At 34.8% G+C, this 22,105-nt stretch overlaps 1 protein-coding gene across 3 annotated transcripts in view; it reads right to left on the minus strand.

Moving 5' to 3' along the window:
* OSBPL1A (oxysterol binding protein like 1A) overlaps positions 1 to 22,105 on the minus strand; it is a 178,137-nt gene that overhangs the window by 136,764 nt on the left and 19,268 nt on the right. For all 3 annotated transcript variants that reach the window (XM_036229911.1, XM_036229912.1, XM_036229914.1), the window contains exons 3-5: positions 13,918 to 14,003; positions 13,056 to 13,130; positions 2,147 to 2,258 (exon numbers count right to left, since the gene is read on the minus strand). In XM_036229911.1, coding sequence (XP_036085804.1) covers positions 2,147 to 2,258; positions 13,056 to 13,130; positions 13,918 to 14,003 — 273 coding nt within the window. The remainder of the gene's footprint in view (positions 1 to 2,146; positions 2,259 to 13,055; positions 13,131 to 13,917; positions 14,004 to 22,105) is intronic.

Genomic DNA, 22,105 nt, shown 5'->3' on the forward strand with positions numbered 1-22,105 from the left:
GGGATTCAGGATTGGAACTTGGTTTGAGGGGGAAAAAATGCAACAACAACAAAAAAAACAACTGGCAAACCTTGAATATAAACTGTATATTATACAATATTATTATAGTAATGTGAAATTTCTTGAAATTGATATATTATGTAAGAAAATATCTTTGTTCTCAGGAGACACATGCTTAAGTATTTAGTGCTAAAGTATCACTATGCTTAAAAATTACTCCCAAATAGTTCGGCCAGAAATAAAATATTTAAAGTGAAAAATGGCATTCATATATAAAAGTATAAACTACATGTGGCAAAATGTTAATGACTGGTGAAGTTAAATGAAAAAGGTATAAAGTTTTCATTATACCATTTTTGACACTTTCCCAGAAGCTAGAAATTTCTCAAAATAAAAAGCCAAATGATAAAAAGAAGGTATTCCTCTCCACTGTCCAACTAGTAATCTATCCTCCCCCAGATACCTCAAATCGTAGTAAACCCACTAAACCTTCCAAGATGACCCAAGCCATTATTACAATACACTCGACCCAAAGAGAACTCCCTGACACTCCCTCCACTGGGACATTGACTGACCCTGGTCTGACACAAAGAAGATTTTTTCTCCTTCAATAGCTCCTCAGACACTTGAGTATGATTTTGTTGTGTCTACTGATGTCTTTCTGGGATGAAACATTTCCTGTCTCTACATACATTACCCTATGATACAGTTTCTGGTGTACCTGTGATCTTGGTGGGCTGTGGATGTTCTCCCTGCAGTCTGACATGCTATCTACAAATGATATTACATCTGGCTAAGGTGATCTCAAAGCATAATCACATGATTAAGTTTCTACTTCTATTTTCCTGGCTAGGACCATATCATGTGATAAATCATAGTGCTGTAAAGTCAACTAAGCCTTCATCTTTAGTGCAATTTGTGTTGGGGTGTGGGGTAGGGTTAGAGTATGTCTTTACAACTGGCCACATTAACTGTCAACTTGTCAGGCTAACCTAACTTTCTAGTCTGTTGGGGGAGTACTTCAGTTCTGTGTTCTTATCTTGTTACAATTAAAATGACAGAACAAGATCAAAGTACATCATCATCTGAATTAGGTTACAATATATTAAAGGGCAGGGATCACTTCTAATATGTTCATTCTCCCCAAATTCACATACTATACAGCGTTATAGAAGATGTTACACGTTAATTTGTTTATTGAAAATGAGAGGGTTCATTTAAAACGCAAGAATAAACTCGGACTCTAATCTAAAGATGTCTGACAAGTATACATTATATTGGAGAAAAAGAAAGATTTTAGTTCTAAAGACCAGCTGGAAAGTAATAAAAAGCAAGACCTTGGTTTTTATATAGATAAAAGTACTAAAGATTAAAAAATCAGCACGCTTTAAATACAAAATTATCTTGCCCTCTCTGAATTCCAAAGAAACACAGGATATGTGTAAAACTGCCATTCTAATTAAATCTTTATTAATAAAATAGTAATTTAAAAAACCTCTCCTCTCTACCATAGAAATACTACTAAAAGATAATTACAGCAAAAGTCTGTCCTTTCAGAAGATAATTCTAAAGCATGAAGGCCTCCCAATGTAAGTATCAAAATATTTTTGGTTTAAACTATTTTAGAGAAGTCCCTCTAAGTTACCCTAGATTCAAAGGTCTTAAGTGCAATTTAATCTTTGAAGTTCATAGCAATGAAGCTGATCCACCAAGAAATTACTATCTGCTGTTGTACCACCATTGAAGTCCTGAGGATAATGGAGCCGGCCATTATCTTCCCCAACAGCAAGTGACTCTCGAGAGCTGTGCCTCTTACAGGTTTTGTCCTGCACTTCTGTATTCCTCCGTCACTGTACCTCTGAAGCCTCTCACCCTTACTCTCTCATGTCTCTAGTTTCCTACTTTTAATTCTGTTGGAGATTTGATAATCTGCCATTATGTTGCACAAAGTAACAGTTTAAAAGTTGTGAGGAAACTCCCATACAGATAATTCTGTATCGAATCAATGACTCCCAAATCACATTATCTTTAGAGTGCATGCTTAGTGTCATCTACTTTGTCATCTTAGAAACCATTTCCTCTTATATTCTGGACCTTTCCTATAGTTACAGTAAATGCTATTTATGTTAAGATCCATAATATTTACCTTCAAGCATGTTTCTGATTTCTTTGTCATGAGTGACTTCTTTTGGTGTCTGTCCACTCCCATTAACAACAGTAGTATCAGCATTATATTCTAAAAGAAGCATTACCAACTCCTGAAAAGGCAGAGAAATTACTTTAGCTATTATTAAACTAAGACTATTGTATTATAGCCCTTTTACAAATTACTAATTGTTACGGAATTTCCACAACAGAAAAGAAGTATATGTAAGAACTTTTATATCACATCAGTTTTGTCTATAGTAAGTGAATACTAAGTAACTCCAATAAGCTGAATACTAAGTAACTCCAATAAGCTGAATACTATAATTCAATTAATTGTAATAATAGTTGATGATTGCCTAAACAATTGCCAATCCACAATTAACACAGATAACTTTTACAATTACTTTTTAAATAAATTATCTGGTTGCTTTACCAAATTGATTCATGTAACCAAACTAAATGTGTATGTTAACAAAGCCATTATATAAATTACAGCAAATAGAACATTCACTTAATATTATTCCTCCAAACTTATAGAAGAAAATAACTTCCCCAACAAACCTAGATTTTTTAAGAATTTATGTTTATAAGAAATAGAACATTATTTTCTAAAGTGATGCAGACGGACAAACTACACCACTATTAAAGAAATAGTTTATAATGAAGCAAATTTATCTCTTAACGTCAATATTCAACAATGGAGAATAAAATACATAACTCATATTTACCCTAAGTGGCTAACTGTCCTAGGAATTTCAAACTAATTGGTAATGTATACAAGTCCAGTAGCACTGGTTCAATTCAGTTATACAACTTAACAGGACAGCAGAAATGGCGAAGAATACAGATGATTTGCAGGAGAATATTAGAGATCAGATGCTTAATTTTACTGAGCTGTTAGTACCGCTCCCTTCTGCTCTTTAATTCTACACTAATACAGGATGAAATACAGTGCTAGTCTCACTTCTAGGTTGGTGGTGCAATAATACACAGGAAGTGATATCCTATGTCATTACATATTATGTTTTCCCATAAGTTTCATTTTTCCTTTGGGCCATAAAATTTCCTACATTCCTTTAAAAAAAACTGTAGTAAAAAATGGTTAAATAAAATCTAAAAAACAGACCATAAAGAAAACAAGAGACTGATTGTCTTAGTCATTATATGACCACTATAAACATTTTGATGTATTTCTTTCTAATCATTTTCCTATGCATAAGTTTGAGATTTTTTAAACATAATTTTACTCATATAATATAACCACTTATGTTTTACGCCTTTCACCTAATACATCATTTTTTCCAGGATATTGTATGGGATCTATAAACACACTTCATGACTGAATATTGTTGTATATAATATACTACCATATTTTAAAAATAGAAAAATGGTTAAGAAGCCTAATATTTTAATAAAGTATATTCTTGTAAAATATCTTAGCAATTCCTATCATTTTAAAGGTAACATTTTGAGGGAAGTGTTTTCATACTTTATGTAAAGAGTTCATATTAGTAAAGTAGAACAATCTATAGTATGAAAGAAAATACTTACAAACCATATATTAGATAAGGAAATTACATACAGAATATATTTTTTTAAAATTTCTAACAATAACCCAAGAATATACCAATTTAAAAATAGACAAAAATTAAAATATTAATAAAATGCTTAGCAATAAACTTAACTATGGAGACAAAAGATTTATACACTAAAACTACAAACAGCTGAAAGAATTTCATAAAGAAGAAGGCACGCAGTGTTCATGGATGGGATGACTTAATATTGTTAAGATGTAAATACTAACCAAAGCAATCTACAAATTCAGTGCGAATCCTATCAAATACCAGTGGCTTCTTTACTTCCCAGAAATAGGTAATCCCATCCTAAAATTCATACATAATCTCAAGAGATCCTGAATAACCAAAACAGTACTGAAAAAAAAGAAATAAATTGAAGATCTCATACTTCCTGATTTGAAAATTTACCTCAAAGCTACAGCAATCAAAACAGTGTAGTAATGGCATAAAACAGTCCAAAGGAATAGAGAGCCCAGAAATAAACTCTCACATATATGATCAAATGATTTTTGACAAGGGTGCCAAGACCATTCAAAAAAGAAAAAAGAGTCTTTTCAACAAATAGTGCCCAGAAAACTGGACATCCGCATGCAAAAAAATAAAGTTGAACCCATACCTTATACCACACACAAAAGAATAACTCAAAACAGATCGAGGACCTAAATGTTAAGACCTAACACAATAAAAATCTTAGAAGAAAACAGGAAGAAAGCTTCATGACACTGGATTTAACAATGATTTCTTAGATATGACACTGAAAGTATAGGTAAAAAAAGGAAAACTGGATTATATCAAAATTAAAAACTTTGTACATCAAGGGGCATTATCAAGGGTGAAAAGGCAATCCAGAAAATGGGGGGAAATATTTGCAAATCATGCATCTGATAAACACTTAATATCCAAAATATACAAAAACTCAATACATTTCAAGTGCAGAAAAACAGAGAAGGAAGCACAATGCTGGTTGGCTTCATCAGGTTCTGGGGCAGCATTTTCCATACCTCAGGATAATGCTCTGATCCATATGCTAAGAGATGAGAAAGGCTGCCTGAATACTGGCTCCTGTGTCAAAGGACCAGCAAACAAGAAGAGTCACCACCGTGGCAGAGGTAACTTGAACATCAAAAGAAAATAGAACTAATCACAATAGGGACATGGAGGAATGTGTCCGGCATGTAGAAGATACACTTAGGTGTTTCTTGGTATTCCCTTGTTCTATTTTGACAGTGAATGGACAAGCGTAGCAACCCCAGGCTAAGAAAGGCAATGTACCAGGGGCTCAGACCTTTAGAGATATGGGCCTGAGTCACACCTGCCAGATTAGCCACGCAGACCAGATGTGCTAGCCAAGGGGAGAGGGGATCTAGAATAGATAGTAAAGATAGGAGGAAATGATTCAGGTGTGACCCCAAGAACAACTACAGCAACAGAAGCTACGGTCTGTCACACCAACCAGGAGAAGAGGCCCTGGAACCCTGAAGGTGCTGCTCCCACAAATGTATAAAGAAGTCAATCTGAGAGAAATAAAAGGCGAGCTGTGATGAAAGCTGCGATGTGCTGCCCAGATTTCCGTTAAGGAATAAAAAACTTACTACCCCAAATGCTGGGAGTACCAAGGAAGTAGCCTTTACCTGCTAACTACCTCAGATATTGTCTTAGCGGAAGAAAGATGCCTCATGCAAAGTCATAGCCCGCCTCACAGGGCAGCCTGTATCCACTGACTGGGGTCAAGCCCTGTCACCACAAATCAGATGAAGGATTATCTCTTCTGCAGAACTCCCCACAGCTGGCTGAGGCCGCCTTTGATGCCGAATGCATCACAGCTTGACTTCAGCCTCTGCCCACTCCTGCTGCCTTCCCTCCCTTCCACACTTTCCAGGTGTGATCCTACAGCACTCCAATATACCTGTTGCATCGTAATCTGTATCTCAGTCAACTTCCTGGGAAGCCCCATTTACAAGAAATGGCAACTTTATACCTATATTTCAGAAGTGTCTTTTTCCATTAAATGAAACTACAGGTCTAGCTGTTTTGACAGTGCCTAACACATAGCAGGTATTCAATTTTAGTATATGTGCAAGCACAAATAGGTATTCAAAATAGATAAGCTTATATAAACCCCGGGATTATACACATCCTCTATATGTCAGGTGAGAGATACACAATTTCTGAGAAACAGAACATAGAAGCATTTGTTTTAAATGTATTTTCAGCTCTACTAGAAAATAGTAAGTCAAAATAAAGGTCAGTACCATAATCCTACTATTTACCATATTGATTATATCCTTATTTTAAACTGATTACAAAAGATATAAAATAGAATTTGAACTACATTTGAAAAGTAAAGGAACTGTTAAATACATTTAAAATTCTGATATATGAATTTTTATTAAGGAACACTAGGGGTCGCTAATGTACCAAGAAAAGCCCAAAGATCTCCCAAATTTGGGAGCTGTATTTTATGTGTTCCAAGAATTTCATGTGCTCTATAATAAACCAAACCCCTATTCAACTTATCATTCTATTTATTAAATCCCAGATTCTTGCTATCATAAAGTAATTTAAATTATCTTTATGGTAAAAGATTACATCAGAATAAGATAATTTGATTCCTTTCATGAGTACAATTAAAAATTAAAACATTTTGCAAAATTCAATCATTCTGATATTGAAAACATAAGTTTTAATGTTTCCTATGTGATATAACCTTTTAGCTTCAGCTAAATTTTATTTTCTAATACAAGAGATAACATAATATATATGCTAATGTTCAAACTAAGGCCAACTTAGCATAGTCTCATGTTCAAATTTGAAGAAAATAGCAGAAATAGTCAAATAAGTGAAGAACCTAGAATATATAAAGAACTTATTTGATCGAGGTAAGTACAGAGATGGGCAGTAAGACCTGTACTCGTGGATGATACAAAAATAAAAAGTATTAATTTCTTAAGAGCAAGATTAATGCAATCCAGTAGTAAAGACATATATAACTATAATACAAGTTAGATGAATAAAAGTGCTATAATTCACTTGGGAAATTGGAAAAGCACAGCTTCCTTCTGGCTGCAGTTAATCAAGAAAAAATTTATGGAGATGGCACTTGAGCTGTACTTTCCAGGAGTGGTGGACGTAGGCCATGTGGAAATAGATGACAAAGAAATTTCTTAGGCACATAGAAAAGAAATGCAGAGCCATAAAGGGAAACAGCAAGTGATTGGTCAAATTAAACTATTTGCAGCTCAGATTTGAAACCTTGTAGAGTGACGCAAAGCAATTAACCCACTACCTTAATTTTTTTACAGTTTTACTGTACTTTATTCTCAGCATTAATGTGTCTCCATATCTGCTTCCCAAGTATCAAAATATGAACAAACATACTAGAATGGTGTAAAATGTACTAACTCAAACATGCTTAGCACATACTTATAGGGTTAAGAATTTATATAAAAATTAGTTAAATCTAGTCATCAGAATGAAAAGTGTGATTATATAATAAATTCATTCTTAATTCACGATAATTGCACATAAATCTTTCAATTATGGGTGTATAAAACCTTTCAGGATCATTTTGGACTATGGTTAATAATCAGAATACACAAGAAAGATATACTATATCATAGTAAATTTACTGGATCATTCAAATAATCAAAAAAAATTACCAGGAAAAAGGGTGAAGCAATTTTTGGGTATGGTAGAGTGAAGAGATCAGAGAACTATCATACTAAAAATTGAGTTATAAAACTAGACAAACTTATAAAACTAATCGTTTCATGATAATGGATATCTACTAAAGATAAATTGAGAGGCATATTCAATAGAAACTAAAACTTCAAATAATAACATTAGGAGTCTTTAGCCTTCTAGTCACAGGCTATTCCCAGTACCCCTTCCTTCCCTTCATAAGTCTGACCAGGCCATGGCTGGCAGTGAAAACCAGCAGTTTTGCTACCAGAGAGAACTTACTTGATTTGGAGCAAAAGGCCAGGAGGCACTATTAGTAAAAGTAGCTAATTCAGTAGGAAACAAATGAGACAACTTACAGGTCTGATAACATGAGACTGCTTTTCCCATTAAAATGTATTAGCTTTCTATTGCTGCTATAACAAATTAGCACAAACATGGCAGCTTAAAACAACACAAATTTATTTCAGAAGTGGGTCTCCCTGGGCTAGCAGCAAGATGCTAGCAAATAATAAGGCAGGGCTGCATTCCTTTCGGAGCTCTGGAGAATTTATTTCCATACTTTTTCCAACTGTCAGGGCTTACGCTACAAGTATGCTACAAGTATTCATGTATTTGTGGTGATGCTAGTATAAACACACTTACTGCACTACCCATCCTATAACAGCAGTTACAATTACAGCAGTAGGCTACAGATCTAGGTTTGTTTAAGTGCCCTCTGTGATATGCGCACAATGACCAAATCACCTAATAACACATTTCTCAGAAAGTATTCCAGTCATTAAGTTGCGCATGATATAAAAACTAAGACATTCAAAAAAACAGGAATGTATGAAGCATTGTCAGAAAAAAAACAGGTAACAGACACTGACTTTCAGTGGGCCCATGTGTTGAAGTTAACAGAGAGCATATACAGCTGTTACAAATATGTTCAAAACATTTAGCATTCAGAGGAATTAAAATAGTGCACTAAAGAATATTTGTATAACAGAAAAGAGCAGTAAAGTAGAAACAGGTACAAAAATACTGAGACATAGAAAATAAATATGAAATAGAAGATGTAAATCCAAAGTTATTAATATTTAAATAAGACTAAATACTAAATCGAAAGGCAGAAATTATCAGACTAGATAAAACAACTGAATTATATACTATCAACAAAAGACAAATTAGATTCAAAGACAAAAAATCTGAAAGTAAACGGAAAGGAAAAAACATGTAATACAACCAGTAACCATAAGAGAGAGATTGGTTATAATATAAAACAAAATAAACTTTATGACAAATATTACTGAAGCCAAAGAAAAACATTTCATAATAATAATTTTTTAAAAAAAGGTCAAGCAACAAATTTTCAGCATAGGTACCAAAAACATACAATTGAAAAAGAAAAGCCTCTTCAAAAAATGGTATTCAGAAAATGGGAAAGCCACATGTGAAAGAATGAAATCAGACTGGAGAAGAATGAAACTAGACAGCTACCTGACACCACACACAAAAATTTATTCCAAATGGTTCAAAGACCTAAATATTAAGACCTAAAACAAAATACAGAGAAGAAAACATAGGTACTAAACTTATGGGCCTTGGTCTTAGGGAGGATTTTATGAATTTGACCTCAAAGGCAAGGGAAGTAAAAGCAAAAAATAATAATAATAATAATAGGGCTGTATCAACCTAAAAAACTTCTGGCACAGCAAAAGAACTCAACCAAAAAGGCGATGAATTGAATGGGAAAAAGACCCTCTGATAAGAGACTAATATCCAAATTCATAATGAACTCAACAACAGAAAAAAACCAATCCAATTAAAAAATGGGCAGAGAACCTGGACATTTCCTAAGATGAGAATACGAATAACCAACAGATGTATGAAAAGATGCTCAAATTCACTAGCTATAATAGAAATACAAATCCAAACCACAATGAGATATCTCACACCTATCAGAGTCGCTATTATCAATAAGACAAGAAATCAGTGTTAGAGAGGATATGGAGAAAAAGGAACCCTCGCACACAGCTGGTGGGAATGTAGATTGTTCACAGCCACTATGGAAAATAGTAAGAAGATTCCTCAAAAAAATTAAGAATAAAGCTACCATATGATGCTGCAATCTCTCTTCCAGTATCTACCCATAAAATCTGAAAACATTTATTCATAAAGATACATATACCTTATGTTCATTGCAGCATTATTCACAGTAGCCGAGACATAGAAACAATCTAAGTGTTTTTCAAGGGTGACTGGATAAAGTGGCATATAAATATACAATGAAATGCTACTCAGCCATAAAAAAGGATGAAATATTGCCATTTACAACATACATGGATCTTTAGAGTATCATGTTTACTAAGACAGAAAAGGACAAGAACCATATGATTTCACTCATATGTGGTATATAAAACAGAAAGCAACAAATGAACAAACAAAACAACTCATAGACACAGTATGGTGGTTATCAGAAGGGAAGGCGGTTGGGGTGGATAAAGAGGACAAATGGGGACAAATATGGTGACGAAAGAAGCCTAGAATTACACACTTGAAACTTACATATTGTTATTAACTAATGTTACCCAAATAAATTACATTTAAGAAATATGAAAATAAATTTTAAAGGTCAATAAGTCAGGAAGACATGTCTCATATGCCTCAAATAATCACATTATAAATGGATATTTACCTAAGAGCCCCAAAATTCATGAAGCAAGACCTGAAGCAAAAAACTTTTAAAGTCACAATTCAAGAATTTTGGTTGGACACTTCAATACTACACTCCCAATATTCAGTAAATGAAACAAAATCAGTTAAGGATAAAAAAATTTAAATAGTCCTATCAACTAACTAAACCTAATACACATTTAAAGAATATGCTTCCCCATAAGAACAAAATATATACATCCTTTTCAAGCACTCACAGAACTTTCTCCAGGATAGATTGATGCTATACCATAAAATAATTCCTAATAAATTTTAAAAGAACTTAAAATAATTCAAATTCAGTTATCTGATCATTTTAATTTCAAGGGAAGTTAAATTAGAAATCAACAATGGAAAAAAGTTTGAGAAATCCCCAAATATTTGGCCAACATAGACTTCTAAATAATCTATGGGTCAAAGAAATCACAAGGAAAATTTTTAAATATCTTAAAATAAAAACAAGAACACATATCGAAATTTATTATATGTAGGTAAGAGGAAAATTATAGCTTTAAAAAAATGCCTTTACTAAAAAAAGAGCAAAGGACTCAAATCTATAACCTAAGTCTTTCAAAAACAACAAAAAAGGAAAGAATAGAAAGTTAAATTCAAAAAGTAAAATGGAGAAAGAGCACAACCCAATGAAATAAACAGAAAAACAACAAATAAAATCAATGAAACCAAATGCTGGTTATTTGAAATGTCAACAAAACTGATAACTCTTTAGCCAAACAGCCAAGACCAAAGTATATATATATGTAAATTACCAAAAACAGGAATGAAACATGATTCTATCATTACCAAAACTGCAGATACAAAAAGAATTATAGGAGAATATTAACAACTTTACATCAACGAATTAACACATCTTAGGTAAAATTAAAAAATACCAAGACAAAATAACCAAAAGTAATCTGAAAGAAAAAGAAAATCTTAACAGACCTATATAAAATAATTAAGTTGATTTTAGTAATTTAAAACCTTCCCACACAGAAAGTCTAAGAATAATTGGTCTCGCTGGTGAATTCTATCAAATGTCTAAAGAAGAAATACCAGTCCTTCATAAACTATTGCAGAAAATAGAGGAAAGAACACTTCCCAACTCACTCTATGAAGGCAGTGTTTCCCTGTTAGCAAAGCCAGAGAAATATATCTCAAGAAAACTACACAGTGAATAGAGAGATCTCTCATGAACACAAAAAATCTTTAACAGAGGATTAGCAAACAGATCCAGCAACATATAAAAATTATTAACTAAAACACCAAGTGGGATTCATACAGGAATGCAAGTTTGGCTTAACATTTCCAAATCAATTAATGATGTATACCATATTAACAGACTGACAAAAATCACATAATCATCTCAAAAGACAGAGAAAAGCACTTGACATCCATTCATAATAAAAACTCTCAACAAACTAGAAATAGAAGAAAATGTTCTCACTAAAAAAAAAGAGCACCTAAGAGAAACTTATTACTAACATCATACTTACTGGTAAAAACAAACGAACAAACAAAAACCTAGATACTATGCCCCTAATATCAAAAAAACAAGGCAAGGATTGCAGTTCTCACCATATTTATTCAAGAGTAAATAAAATAAAACAAAGAGAAGAAAAAAGCATCCAGATTGGAACGGAAGAAATACATCTGTATTTGCAGATGATATCCTATGGAATCTACAAAACCTACTAGAACAAATAAGTTCATCAAGGACACAAGATACAAGATCGACACTAAAAAAAAAAAAAAATCAATTGTCTTTCTATATAGTAGCAATAAGAAAGCAAAGGAAATTAAGAAAAAAATCCATACAAAATAGCGTCAAAAAGAATACAATGCATAGGAATAAATCTAACAAACCGAGTACAAAATCTGTATACTGGAAACTTCTAAACATTGCTGAGGGAAAAATAAGGAAAATCTAAATGAAATGGCATTTCATGTTCATGCATTGGAAGATTCAATATTGTCAATATTGCATTTCTTCCCAAATCCATCTAGAGACTTAAGAAAACACGATCTCTACCAATATTCCAACAGGTATTTTTATAGAAATTGATGAGATATTAAAATGTATATGGCAAGAGACTTTTGACTGAAAATTGCCAAATATTTTTAAAAAGATCATAGTTGGAGAACTTGCACTACTCACCATTAAAACTTAATTTAAAGCTACTGTAATAAAGACAGCATGGTATAACAACAGATATAGATTAAAGAGAATGGAGAAGTCCTGAAATAAACCCCTGTATTCATTTTCAACAAAGGTGCCAAGGCAGTACAATAGGAAATGTCTCTCCAACAAACAGTGAATTTGAAAATGGGTATATCCATACAATGGAATATTATTCAGCCATAAAAATGAACAAAATACCAATATACATTACATCTTGGATGAACCTAAATACTATGCTAATTTAAAGAAGCCAGACACAAAAGTTTATATAATTGCAGTTATTAAAAAAAAAAATCTAGAAAAGGCAACTATCTAGAAATGGAAAGCAAATCAGTGAGGCTTGGGCTAGAAGCAGGGAATGAATGAGAATAGGCATGAGGAAACTGAGCAGATGGAAATCTTCTGAAACTGGACTATGATGGTTGTACAACTGTAAATGCACTAAAAATCACTGAAATGGACACGCACAGCCTAAGTTTTATGCAATGTAAATTACTCCTCAGTGAAGTTTTTTAAAAAGAATCAGGAGTTCCCCATCCTGTAGTATACAAGCAGAGACTGAATGAGCTCTTATCAGGGAAGCTAGAGTGGAAGTCTCCATGACCTTCATACTTGACCTCACTGTCCAATGTTGAGTTTGTGGCCTTTTGACCATAAGTGCTGGTTTATATATGTTGGGGGCTTTTCCCAGCTGCAATTCATGTGGTTATAAAAACAGTTGTGAATGCTCTTCCAAACATTTCATTTGCAAATACTGAATACAAAATGTTCACCTTTCGTCCTGTAAAGGCAGCTCGATGAAGAGGTGTGTCTCCCATATCATTTAATACATTTACTTCTGCACCAGCCTAGTAAACACAAAAACTTTAAACATCTTTCATATATCAAGAAATATGTAAAGGTGAAAATAATTTCTTAAAAATATATTAAATAATTACTAATTATCTTAATTTGTTGTCACTATAATAACTGGTTGTCACTACTAAAAATAAATTCAATTCACAGTAAAAGAGTAAGCTTCTGAAGGTAAAAACTGACCTGATACATAAAAAAAAAAAAAGTAAAAAGTCACTTTTCTTTAAAAATCTATACACTTTAACTCTATTTTAGAAACACTCATATTAAAAAAAAGAAAACCATCTCTGAATAAATCACCGTGTTTTCTCCAATTTATTAAGCTTTCAAAAATAAAAAGATGTCACCATTTAAATGTATAGATCATTTTAAGATGAAACCCAAGAAATATCAATATGTGAATAATTGTTTAGAGAACTGAGAAATATATAGTCTTATCATTAAGAGATTCTGACATTTTTAAGTTACTTACAATGTACTTTGGTTACTTTAACTGTTACACTTAAAAAACTGAAAATAGTATCTTCATTAACTCATATGGCCATTTTGCAATTTTAAAAAGTCAATAATGTAAAAAAATCAAATGACTGAAAATTTTTGAATTTCAATTATTCAAACTAATCTAATTTATGTGTTTAATAAAGAAAAATTGAGTGTCATTAGTGCAGAGCTATTGCTTTAAATAAGCCATAATGGCTCAGTTGGCTTTTCTAAGACATAATAATTTCTATAATAGCAATATTTATTATATTCCTTTAAAAATTAAAGCCATAAATATACCTGTAACAGATCCTGGACCACTTGTCTATGTCCAAAGTAGCATGCCAGATGAAGAGGTGTCCAGCCTAAATTAGACTTACTTGTTCCTAAAAATGGAGGAAAAAATATATATTTTTAGGTATTATTTAGGTAATTTTACAATAAAGTTCTTTTCTTCCTAACAGGCTACTTCAGTTCATTGGCCAATGGCTCCCTCTCACACTGCACTGATGAGTGAGAGGTAAGAGACACGACAGAGGAAGAACTGTAATGAGTGTAACAGATAAAAACTTTTAAGACCCTGATTCTGGTGCCACTTTCCTAAGTCAATACCTTCATGACTAAAAGGGTGGACAAAGACATGAGGGGGTTTACATGCCAACTAGATAATCTCCCCTAGTCTGTCGGCTCTAAGTCTCTAACCACTTTGCCATCATCTAGCGAAGTGTAGTTCTCTTGACACGGTATTTCATGAAAAGTCCATCTCTTTGAAAACCTGTAACATGGGAACATGGAACTCATAAAGAACCTTTCCTGCAGCACTAAGAAAGCTGTTAGCTCTGTAGATAGTGACTGGAAATGTAGTCTTAACTGCAGATAAAATCTTAGGTAATGAGGATATTGGGTTACTAGAGTAGTACAGCAGCCGACTAGATAACAAGAACCAAAACCCAAAGCAATGAAATGTAAGATACTAGCATTATCTTACCAGAGAGCTGAAGAGAGGTATAAAACAACTGAGCATGGCAAAAGCTGAAACTATATAATTCAATTTGGCAAAAAAAGAAAAGAAGGGCGGGGTGGCACTATAGCTTAGACTTGAGAGCTCCAAAAGCAAACCCAAATTCCAAATCAGGCTTGAGAGATACAGCCTAGCAAATCCCTGAAGCCCCCAACCATCCCAGGGTCTATCAAAGCCAGGAGCTCCCTGTTGGGGGGGTGGGGGCGGGAGGAGGGGGCGGTTGGGGCACTCCTTGGGAGCAGCTGAAGGTTTACCTGCTGCCCCAAGCTCCTGCATATCAGGTTTTGAGCCAAGAGAAACCTCAGTCACCAACCTCAGTGCACCCAGAACAGGCAGATCTCTGACGACTCCCTGAGGGGCGGCCACTCCCAATAGTGTCCCTGAGATTGTTTGCCATTTACCCAAATTCTTGCATCTGTTTTCTCTCAAATGTGTGCCCTCTGGAACCATAGGCAATATATCCCAGAGCCTCAGTCTATTTCATGGAACATTTCTTTTACTTTCTGTTCTTAAGTGAAACCTACCTCATCCTGACAGTGAATCCCCTTTATCCCTCAAATGGAACCTCCCCCCCCCCCGCCATTTGCACACCAACTGGTCATAGAGAAAAGAAGCCAAGTGAACCTCTGCATCAAACCCAATGCTGTCGCCAGTCACTGACTTCACTCACGTTACAACCACTCCTTAGAAACTTCTGCCAACAAGCCACAGCTATCTCTCCCTTAAATACCTTCTCTGCTGCCATCCACTAGCCTCCCAGTCATTCGCTCCTCACATAATAACTTTGAGCAACATATAATCTTCCTCCCCACAGCAAATCTTGCTACATCCTAGGAGCATTCAGTATCCTGGTGTTTCCGTCTCTCGGCTTCCCTAATTTACCACAAACTGCCTCTGTTCAACTTCAGAGCCAAAGCCTGCATGTCATTACAATCTTTGAACTCACAAATATTTATTTAAAGCTTACTTTCCCGCAAACTCTCCACTTTCCAGCTTGCCACACAGATATATTCCCAGACTTGTGCTATAACTTAATCAGCCCTTCAGTTCTTCTCACTTTTCATGTATGTAAACACCCCCATCTCTACTTCCTTCAATAAATCCAGCATATCTGGGCTATCTTTGTCACAACAACTAGAAAAACTCTGATGCTCAATTTTTCTATAACTACACCCAGGCTGCTACACAGTGGCAAAATAAAAATAACAGAGCCCTGCAGATTCGTGGCATTATAAAGTCAAGACTTCATACTAATGTAGGGAGGAAGCAAGAGAATTAAAAATGTTCATCAGGCTACATTCAGAGACTGCAATATGCTGATCAGCCCTAAAGCAGGCCAGGAGGACACCTTCAGAAAAAGGAAGATTTCTGCTGGGATTGCTAACAACCCATTCCCCATAACTGTGAAGGGGAAAGAGGAGCCAGAAGTCATTCCTTATGGTTGAAACCATGGGAAACCTAAGGATTAAAGGCAGCAGGCCTTTCACTCTACAGTCTTACCTTTTTACTTTAGCTACTCTTCCCCTTCCTTACTGTATGTCTATATCAAAGGAAATGAGTTAAAGTCTTTTACATCATAACTCATAGGAACTAAGGAACATTATATATGAGCTGAATTCCCCGAACACTCAGGGTCCCTCTCACTCTCTGCCTCTGAGAGGAGACCACATTCTGTCTGTGGAGCATTACCCCTTTTCTAATAAACTTTCCTTTTGACTCTCGTTGTGACATGTGCTGAATTCTTTCCACAACCTTCTCTCCACGCAGGGCTTGGTCTCCCCCAAAATCCCACTCAGGGAAATCTGTCCTGCCTTGCATCAATACTTGCAACGCTGCTGGGCAATTCTTTTTATAATGCCCTATTGAGGTGTTCCTTTCATATTCTCCAAGATACATTTCAGTCCTTCACTATTCTCTCCTCAAGCCTCCTACCCAAATATATCCCCCTAACAAATACATCCCCCTAACCTCATCTCTCAGCTTCACAAATAAAAGCTTTCGCAGAATTCTCTGGGCTTCCTGGCACCAAATCTGCCAATGTCCCTTTATCTCCAGGAATTCTTCCATCCTTTCCTCCTGATGTCTACGACTAATCACTCTTCCTGTATTCTGGATCCCACCCCTTCCTGTTTCCCAAGCACTCCTTCTTCTTTATTTTCAGCTTCTTCCTCTTCAGTTGAGAATAGGAAAGAGCATGTCTCCTCCATCAAACAAGCAAAAGCAGCCAAAAAGCCTCCCTGATCCCGTGCTCGCTACCAGCTACTGTCCTCCTCGCTCTCCCTTCCCACTCCCAGTTTTCACTTACTCGGTCCAACTGCTTCCACCCCATCAGTTCCCCACCACCCACCATGGGCTAGGCTCCCCTTCCACCACATCATTAAAACTGTCCTCAATTTTTATCAGTAAATGCTGTCACCAAATCCCAGGGGCACTTTTCAGCTGTCACCATACTATGTCACTGTGCAGCGCTGGATAGCAGCACTGAGTGCCTTCCTGGCTCCTGCAGGTTCTCTTGCTGCTCCGGAAGCTCTCGGCTTAGCCTTTCATTACTGGATCTCCACTAGCAATACCTCACGGCCTTTTCCCATTGCCTTGCTTACATGCTGTTGACTTCAAAATCCACATTCCCATTCCCAGCTCTCTACTAGACCCCTCCATTTGGATGATACAATACCTCATGCTCAAAAAGTACAAAGCTGAACTCACCTGTCATCTTACAAATACACATTCACACACAAGAACTACCTGTTCCCTCTCCCACATTTGACTTCACAATGAATTGTCCTATCATTCACCTTGTTTCATTCTTGCCTGTTTTCTCTTTTTTATCACTATACTCAATCAGTCCTATTGATTCTGTCACCTAAATGCCACTGCTTCTACTCCCATCTAACCCAAAATAGCCCCCCACACACACACACCTAAGTTACTGTAACAGCTTGTTAACTGGACTTACATCTAGTGTTTCCAAACTGGATTCTGGATGAAAAATAAAAATTTTAAAAATCCTAAATTATTCTTAAAATATTCTGACATTCTTTATACTCTACTACTTATCATGGATAGCTAAAAATTTTATTCAATGAATAAGAAATATCAAGCTTAGGAATATTTACAGAGACCTGTGCCCTACACAGAATGTTAAAACACTGGGGAACACAAAAGGGATGTCATGGGTAATAATTAAACACCTTCACATTCAGATCTTCCAACAAGTGACAGGATGGCATCACACAGAATGTTGTACTGACGCTGCCAATAAAAGTTCTTATTTCACTTCCAAAACATTATTTCTAGGAACACCACTCATAACTTATATGAAGTATACTATGCATATAACCATATTAATATTTTATTTGCAAGAATGTCTCACCATTAGCAACAGACAGAACCATTAACACACTTATAACATGGTAACAGCTATAAGCAGAACTGATTAGATTCTCCTTTGTGTCCCTAGCCTAGAAATATTGACCTTAACCTTCGACTGCGTATGAGCACTTCCTTCTCTTGCTTTTGACTTGACATCAGTGGACTCCTTCCAACCAATACAATTTCTATGTTGATTGTGTAAAAAATAATATAAACAGAACTACTTTAAAATGGAGTCAGCTGTCATGCCAGAGGAAATACCTTGCATGTCTTATTCCTCAAACCTTAGGAATGTATTTTCTTTCCTTTTAACTGTCTGTTGTACTGTTACGGTAAGAAAGAAGTTTCATAGGGAAAGACACAGGCATAAATCCTATAAATCTGTTCTCTGGGCCAGCCCCCACAAACTGATGAGCTTGTGGATATCACCAGATCAGTATTTATTTAAACAAACTTACTGTGGGTTACGGGCACAGGAGGCAAAAGCTATTGTGAAGGGAATCTTGGAAGCCAAAGCCACAAATTGATAGGCACAGGTCCGGCATTTAACAGTCATTATGACACTGACCACCTTAAAAGAAAAAGGCCCACGTGATAGGATAAATGGGTCACGGGATGGGTTAGACTGCACATCCTTCTTAGGTATTAATTAGTCTGGCTCCAAGAGACCCAAGGCTTAACTACAGCCATTAATGTTCATATAATTAAAAAATGGGAGTTTTTCTCTCATTCTGAGTGTTGGTTTTTTGATCCCTGCCATTGGAAAAGTGCAAGTGTCAGTGTGCATTTGGCAGTCAAACTCCCTGGGGTTTCAGGTTAACAACTCTTTTGTCTTTTTGTCCAGCTGCGACAGCTCTCAGAGACATGTCTTTAACATGAGATATTCGCCCTCTATAAGTTCCCTCTTTGAGAACTCTAGCTAGTATATGTACATTTTGGTTCTTTCACCTGCTCCTTTTAAACAGAATGGACCAACCTAACCAAAATTATTTTAAACTCTAATAGCCATTCAGAAAAACCTTTAAGTCCACCTACTTTAAAAAAAAAAAAAAAAAAAAAAAGGATTCCAAACCTCTCAGGGTCAATGGAATACATTCTTGATTGATATGCGGAATCTTCTAAAAGACAAAACTGCTTCAAAAAAGTTCTAAAAAATCCTAAAAGAAACGTGGCCATCTGAGCAGGTGCTTTAAAATTTTACTGTTTGTCCTGTCTGAAACCTGACAAGATATTTTTAAAAAATTAATAACTATGATTGGAAATTTGGCAAAATAAAAAGTCTGATAAAAATTTTTAAAGCCTCCTCGGCAACGGTGGATAATACAGAATGTAAACATTGCCCACAACAGTCTGAAGGGAAAAAAAGTAGGAAAGGAGAGCCTTTTGAAAGCATAAGTGGTTGAAAGATTTCCTTATCCAAGAAACCCTCACCTCCCCTTTACCTGCCATTCACTCACACTTAAAAATTGTCAAGGACAAATACAAATCTTAAGTTTTCTCTAAAAATAGTAAAAGCCTCAGCCACTTGAACAAAAAAACTTACTCGGTTATAAACTAGTGGACTTTTGCCTTATTGTATCTGGCTGAAACTTTAAAAACAAAACCATCAGGTCTCTGAGTGAGCGCATCTCTCTGTATATGTGTATGTATGTCTACTTCCAGATGATATTAACAAAATTGGTTTGTAAAGAGCTCTGTTTAGTTGACTTAAAGGAATTAAGCACTTACATAAATTAAGAAATATAACAAACTCATCCAAATGTTTTCAGGTTCTAAAAAACTATTTGATATTAAAGCTAATTTAAGTTTGCTGGTTTAATTAAAACAGACATGTCTTTGGAGTTATCAAAATAAATTGTAATACTTTTATTCTACCAAAGCTAATTTGTGAAAAAGGAAAATAACTCAGTATGATGAAATTTTCTTAAGTAATCAAAACATAATTGTGAAGAATTAAATGAATGTTAAGTAGAAGATTTTTCAGTGAAACTTTTTAGCAATAATTATGTTACAGCATATGTACTTTAAAATAATTGTCTAGTATCTTTTGGTAACTTTAAACTTTAAAGTTTTGCTAGCTAAATTAAATGATAGCAATCTGCTGAATATTTAGAACATTTCCAAAAAGACACTGAAACATTAATTGCTAAATAAGCCTAAACTTAGCTACTTTTGGCTTATTACAGAGAAATTAATATATAAACTTGTGCACACTGAAATACTGTACTATTAAAATGTACACATGTTCCTTGAAATTATGAAATATGTTCAAAAATTTACCAGCCTAAAAAAAATGATGTAACAGTTCACGATTACTTAGTTTTCATTAGAAACCAAGGCTTTCAAGGGTTAAAAATCCCAACATATATAACTGAAAATACTAGGAATATAGGAAATGATCTCGAATGCAAGTAAAGTTGGATATGTTTTCACTAAAAGATGTTTTAAGGTATGGAAATGCATTTTTTAGTGAATTACAAGGAAAGCTGAAGAAGGTTTGTGAAAAAGAATCTTGAGAAAAAAAATTCTGTGTTTGATCAACCTGGAATGAGAGCAAATGAATTTATTATAAGCTTTAATAACGAGTGTCCTTATATAAAAATAAAAGTGTTCTTTCATCTGCTAAGAGAACAAAGTTTTCCTGTACAACTGGTATGCTGTTAAGATTTTAAAGGAAGAGCAAAAATTTTGTGATTTCCTATGTTCTCTTACATCAGTTCTTTGCTTAGTTTAACTGAGTCTTCTTAATATTAAAAGAGCTCAATTTTGCTTGTAACTATTTAACTTTCTATATTTGCCTGCTAAGTCTTTCATTGTCACCATGACTAAATGGATAACTATTACTTCACAGTGACCTATGACCCTATTTGACCAAATGTTTTAAAAGTTTTGATGTTAGACAAGCTTCCCAAAATTCAAAAATTAAATAGTCTATTTCTTAACCTGAATGGAACTGAGATGTTTAAGGATCTCTGAAACATTTCAAAAGATCTCTCTCTTCCCCTCTCTTTATAAAAAGGAGAAATTAAACTAATTAGGCCTATTTGAGATGCCAAAATTACATGGGAAGGCCTGTCAAATAAAAATCTAAAAATCTAAAATGTCCTGATATGTTTCCATTTGTAATTCTAGCTGTTATCTTAAAAAGTTGTGCATTGCAGAGAAAAATAAATTTCTTTGTCAATTGCACTACAATCAGACCTTTAACCATGGCATTTTAAGTCTTTGTCATTTACAGAGGGTCACTATCTTACTGATTTCCTTTTTGCAAATGTGATTCATCTTCAGAGAGATTCACGGAGAGAACTCTTGACACTTACTCTACAGGTTTCTGACAAACCTTTCAGATCACACTATTAAATGAGGTAAGAATTTGCATAAATCTAAGGAAAAACTGAATTCATAAGACTGCTAACAAAAAGATCAAGATCAGCAAAAATTCATAACATGAAACTGGATGAACTGATGAGGATGATTATAAATTTTTATGGCTTTTCAGATATAAGTAAATTTTTCTCCTAAGCTACCTATGAGCCACAGCACTTTGGTAATTTATGCCTCTGTAAGCAGAATTCAAACATTTATCTTCTCTTCCCTACATGAACTTTTCAGAATTTGGAAATTCTTGGTGACTACTCCTATTTTCACGGCCCTATCATTATTTGTAAGTTCAATAAGACTCTTTTCTCTTTATAATGGGACTCAATTGGAAACACTGGTTATATTACCAAGGCTTTGACAGAAACATCATGTTTGAGAAAGACATGCATAGTCTCAAACATGACCAGACAGCTTTAAAAAACTAAGATTGATTTATGGAAGTGAGGCAGGATAGAGAGCCCAGGGATGGCTCCTTTCCCTCCAGGATATAGCTCTGGAAATGTTTTTCCTTTCTTCAGACCTCCTCCTGTGTTAGCCCGGGCAAGAGGAGACAAGCTAAAACTGGTCTTTTCCAGCTTAGACACCATCTTTGGCTAAATATAGTATCTTTGTAATCTCATTAGCACTGCATATACTGCAGCTCCCATCAGCCACTGGATGCCATGACAGTTCCAGAAACACCATGTAAGGAAGGAAGAGGAGAAAACCAAGCTT

The sequence above is a fragment of the Rousettus aegyptiacus genome, unplaced genomic scaffold, assembly GCF_014176215.1.
Source record: "Rousettus aegyptiacus isolate mRouAeg1 unplaced genomic scaffold, mRouAeg1.p scaffold_m13_p_12, whole genome shotgun sequence".
In the NCBI taxonomy this organism is placed as follows: domain Eukaryota; kingdom Metazoa; phylum Chordata; class Mammalia; order Chiroptera; family Pteropodidae; genus Rousettus; species Rousettus aegyptiacus.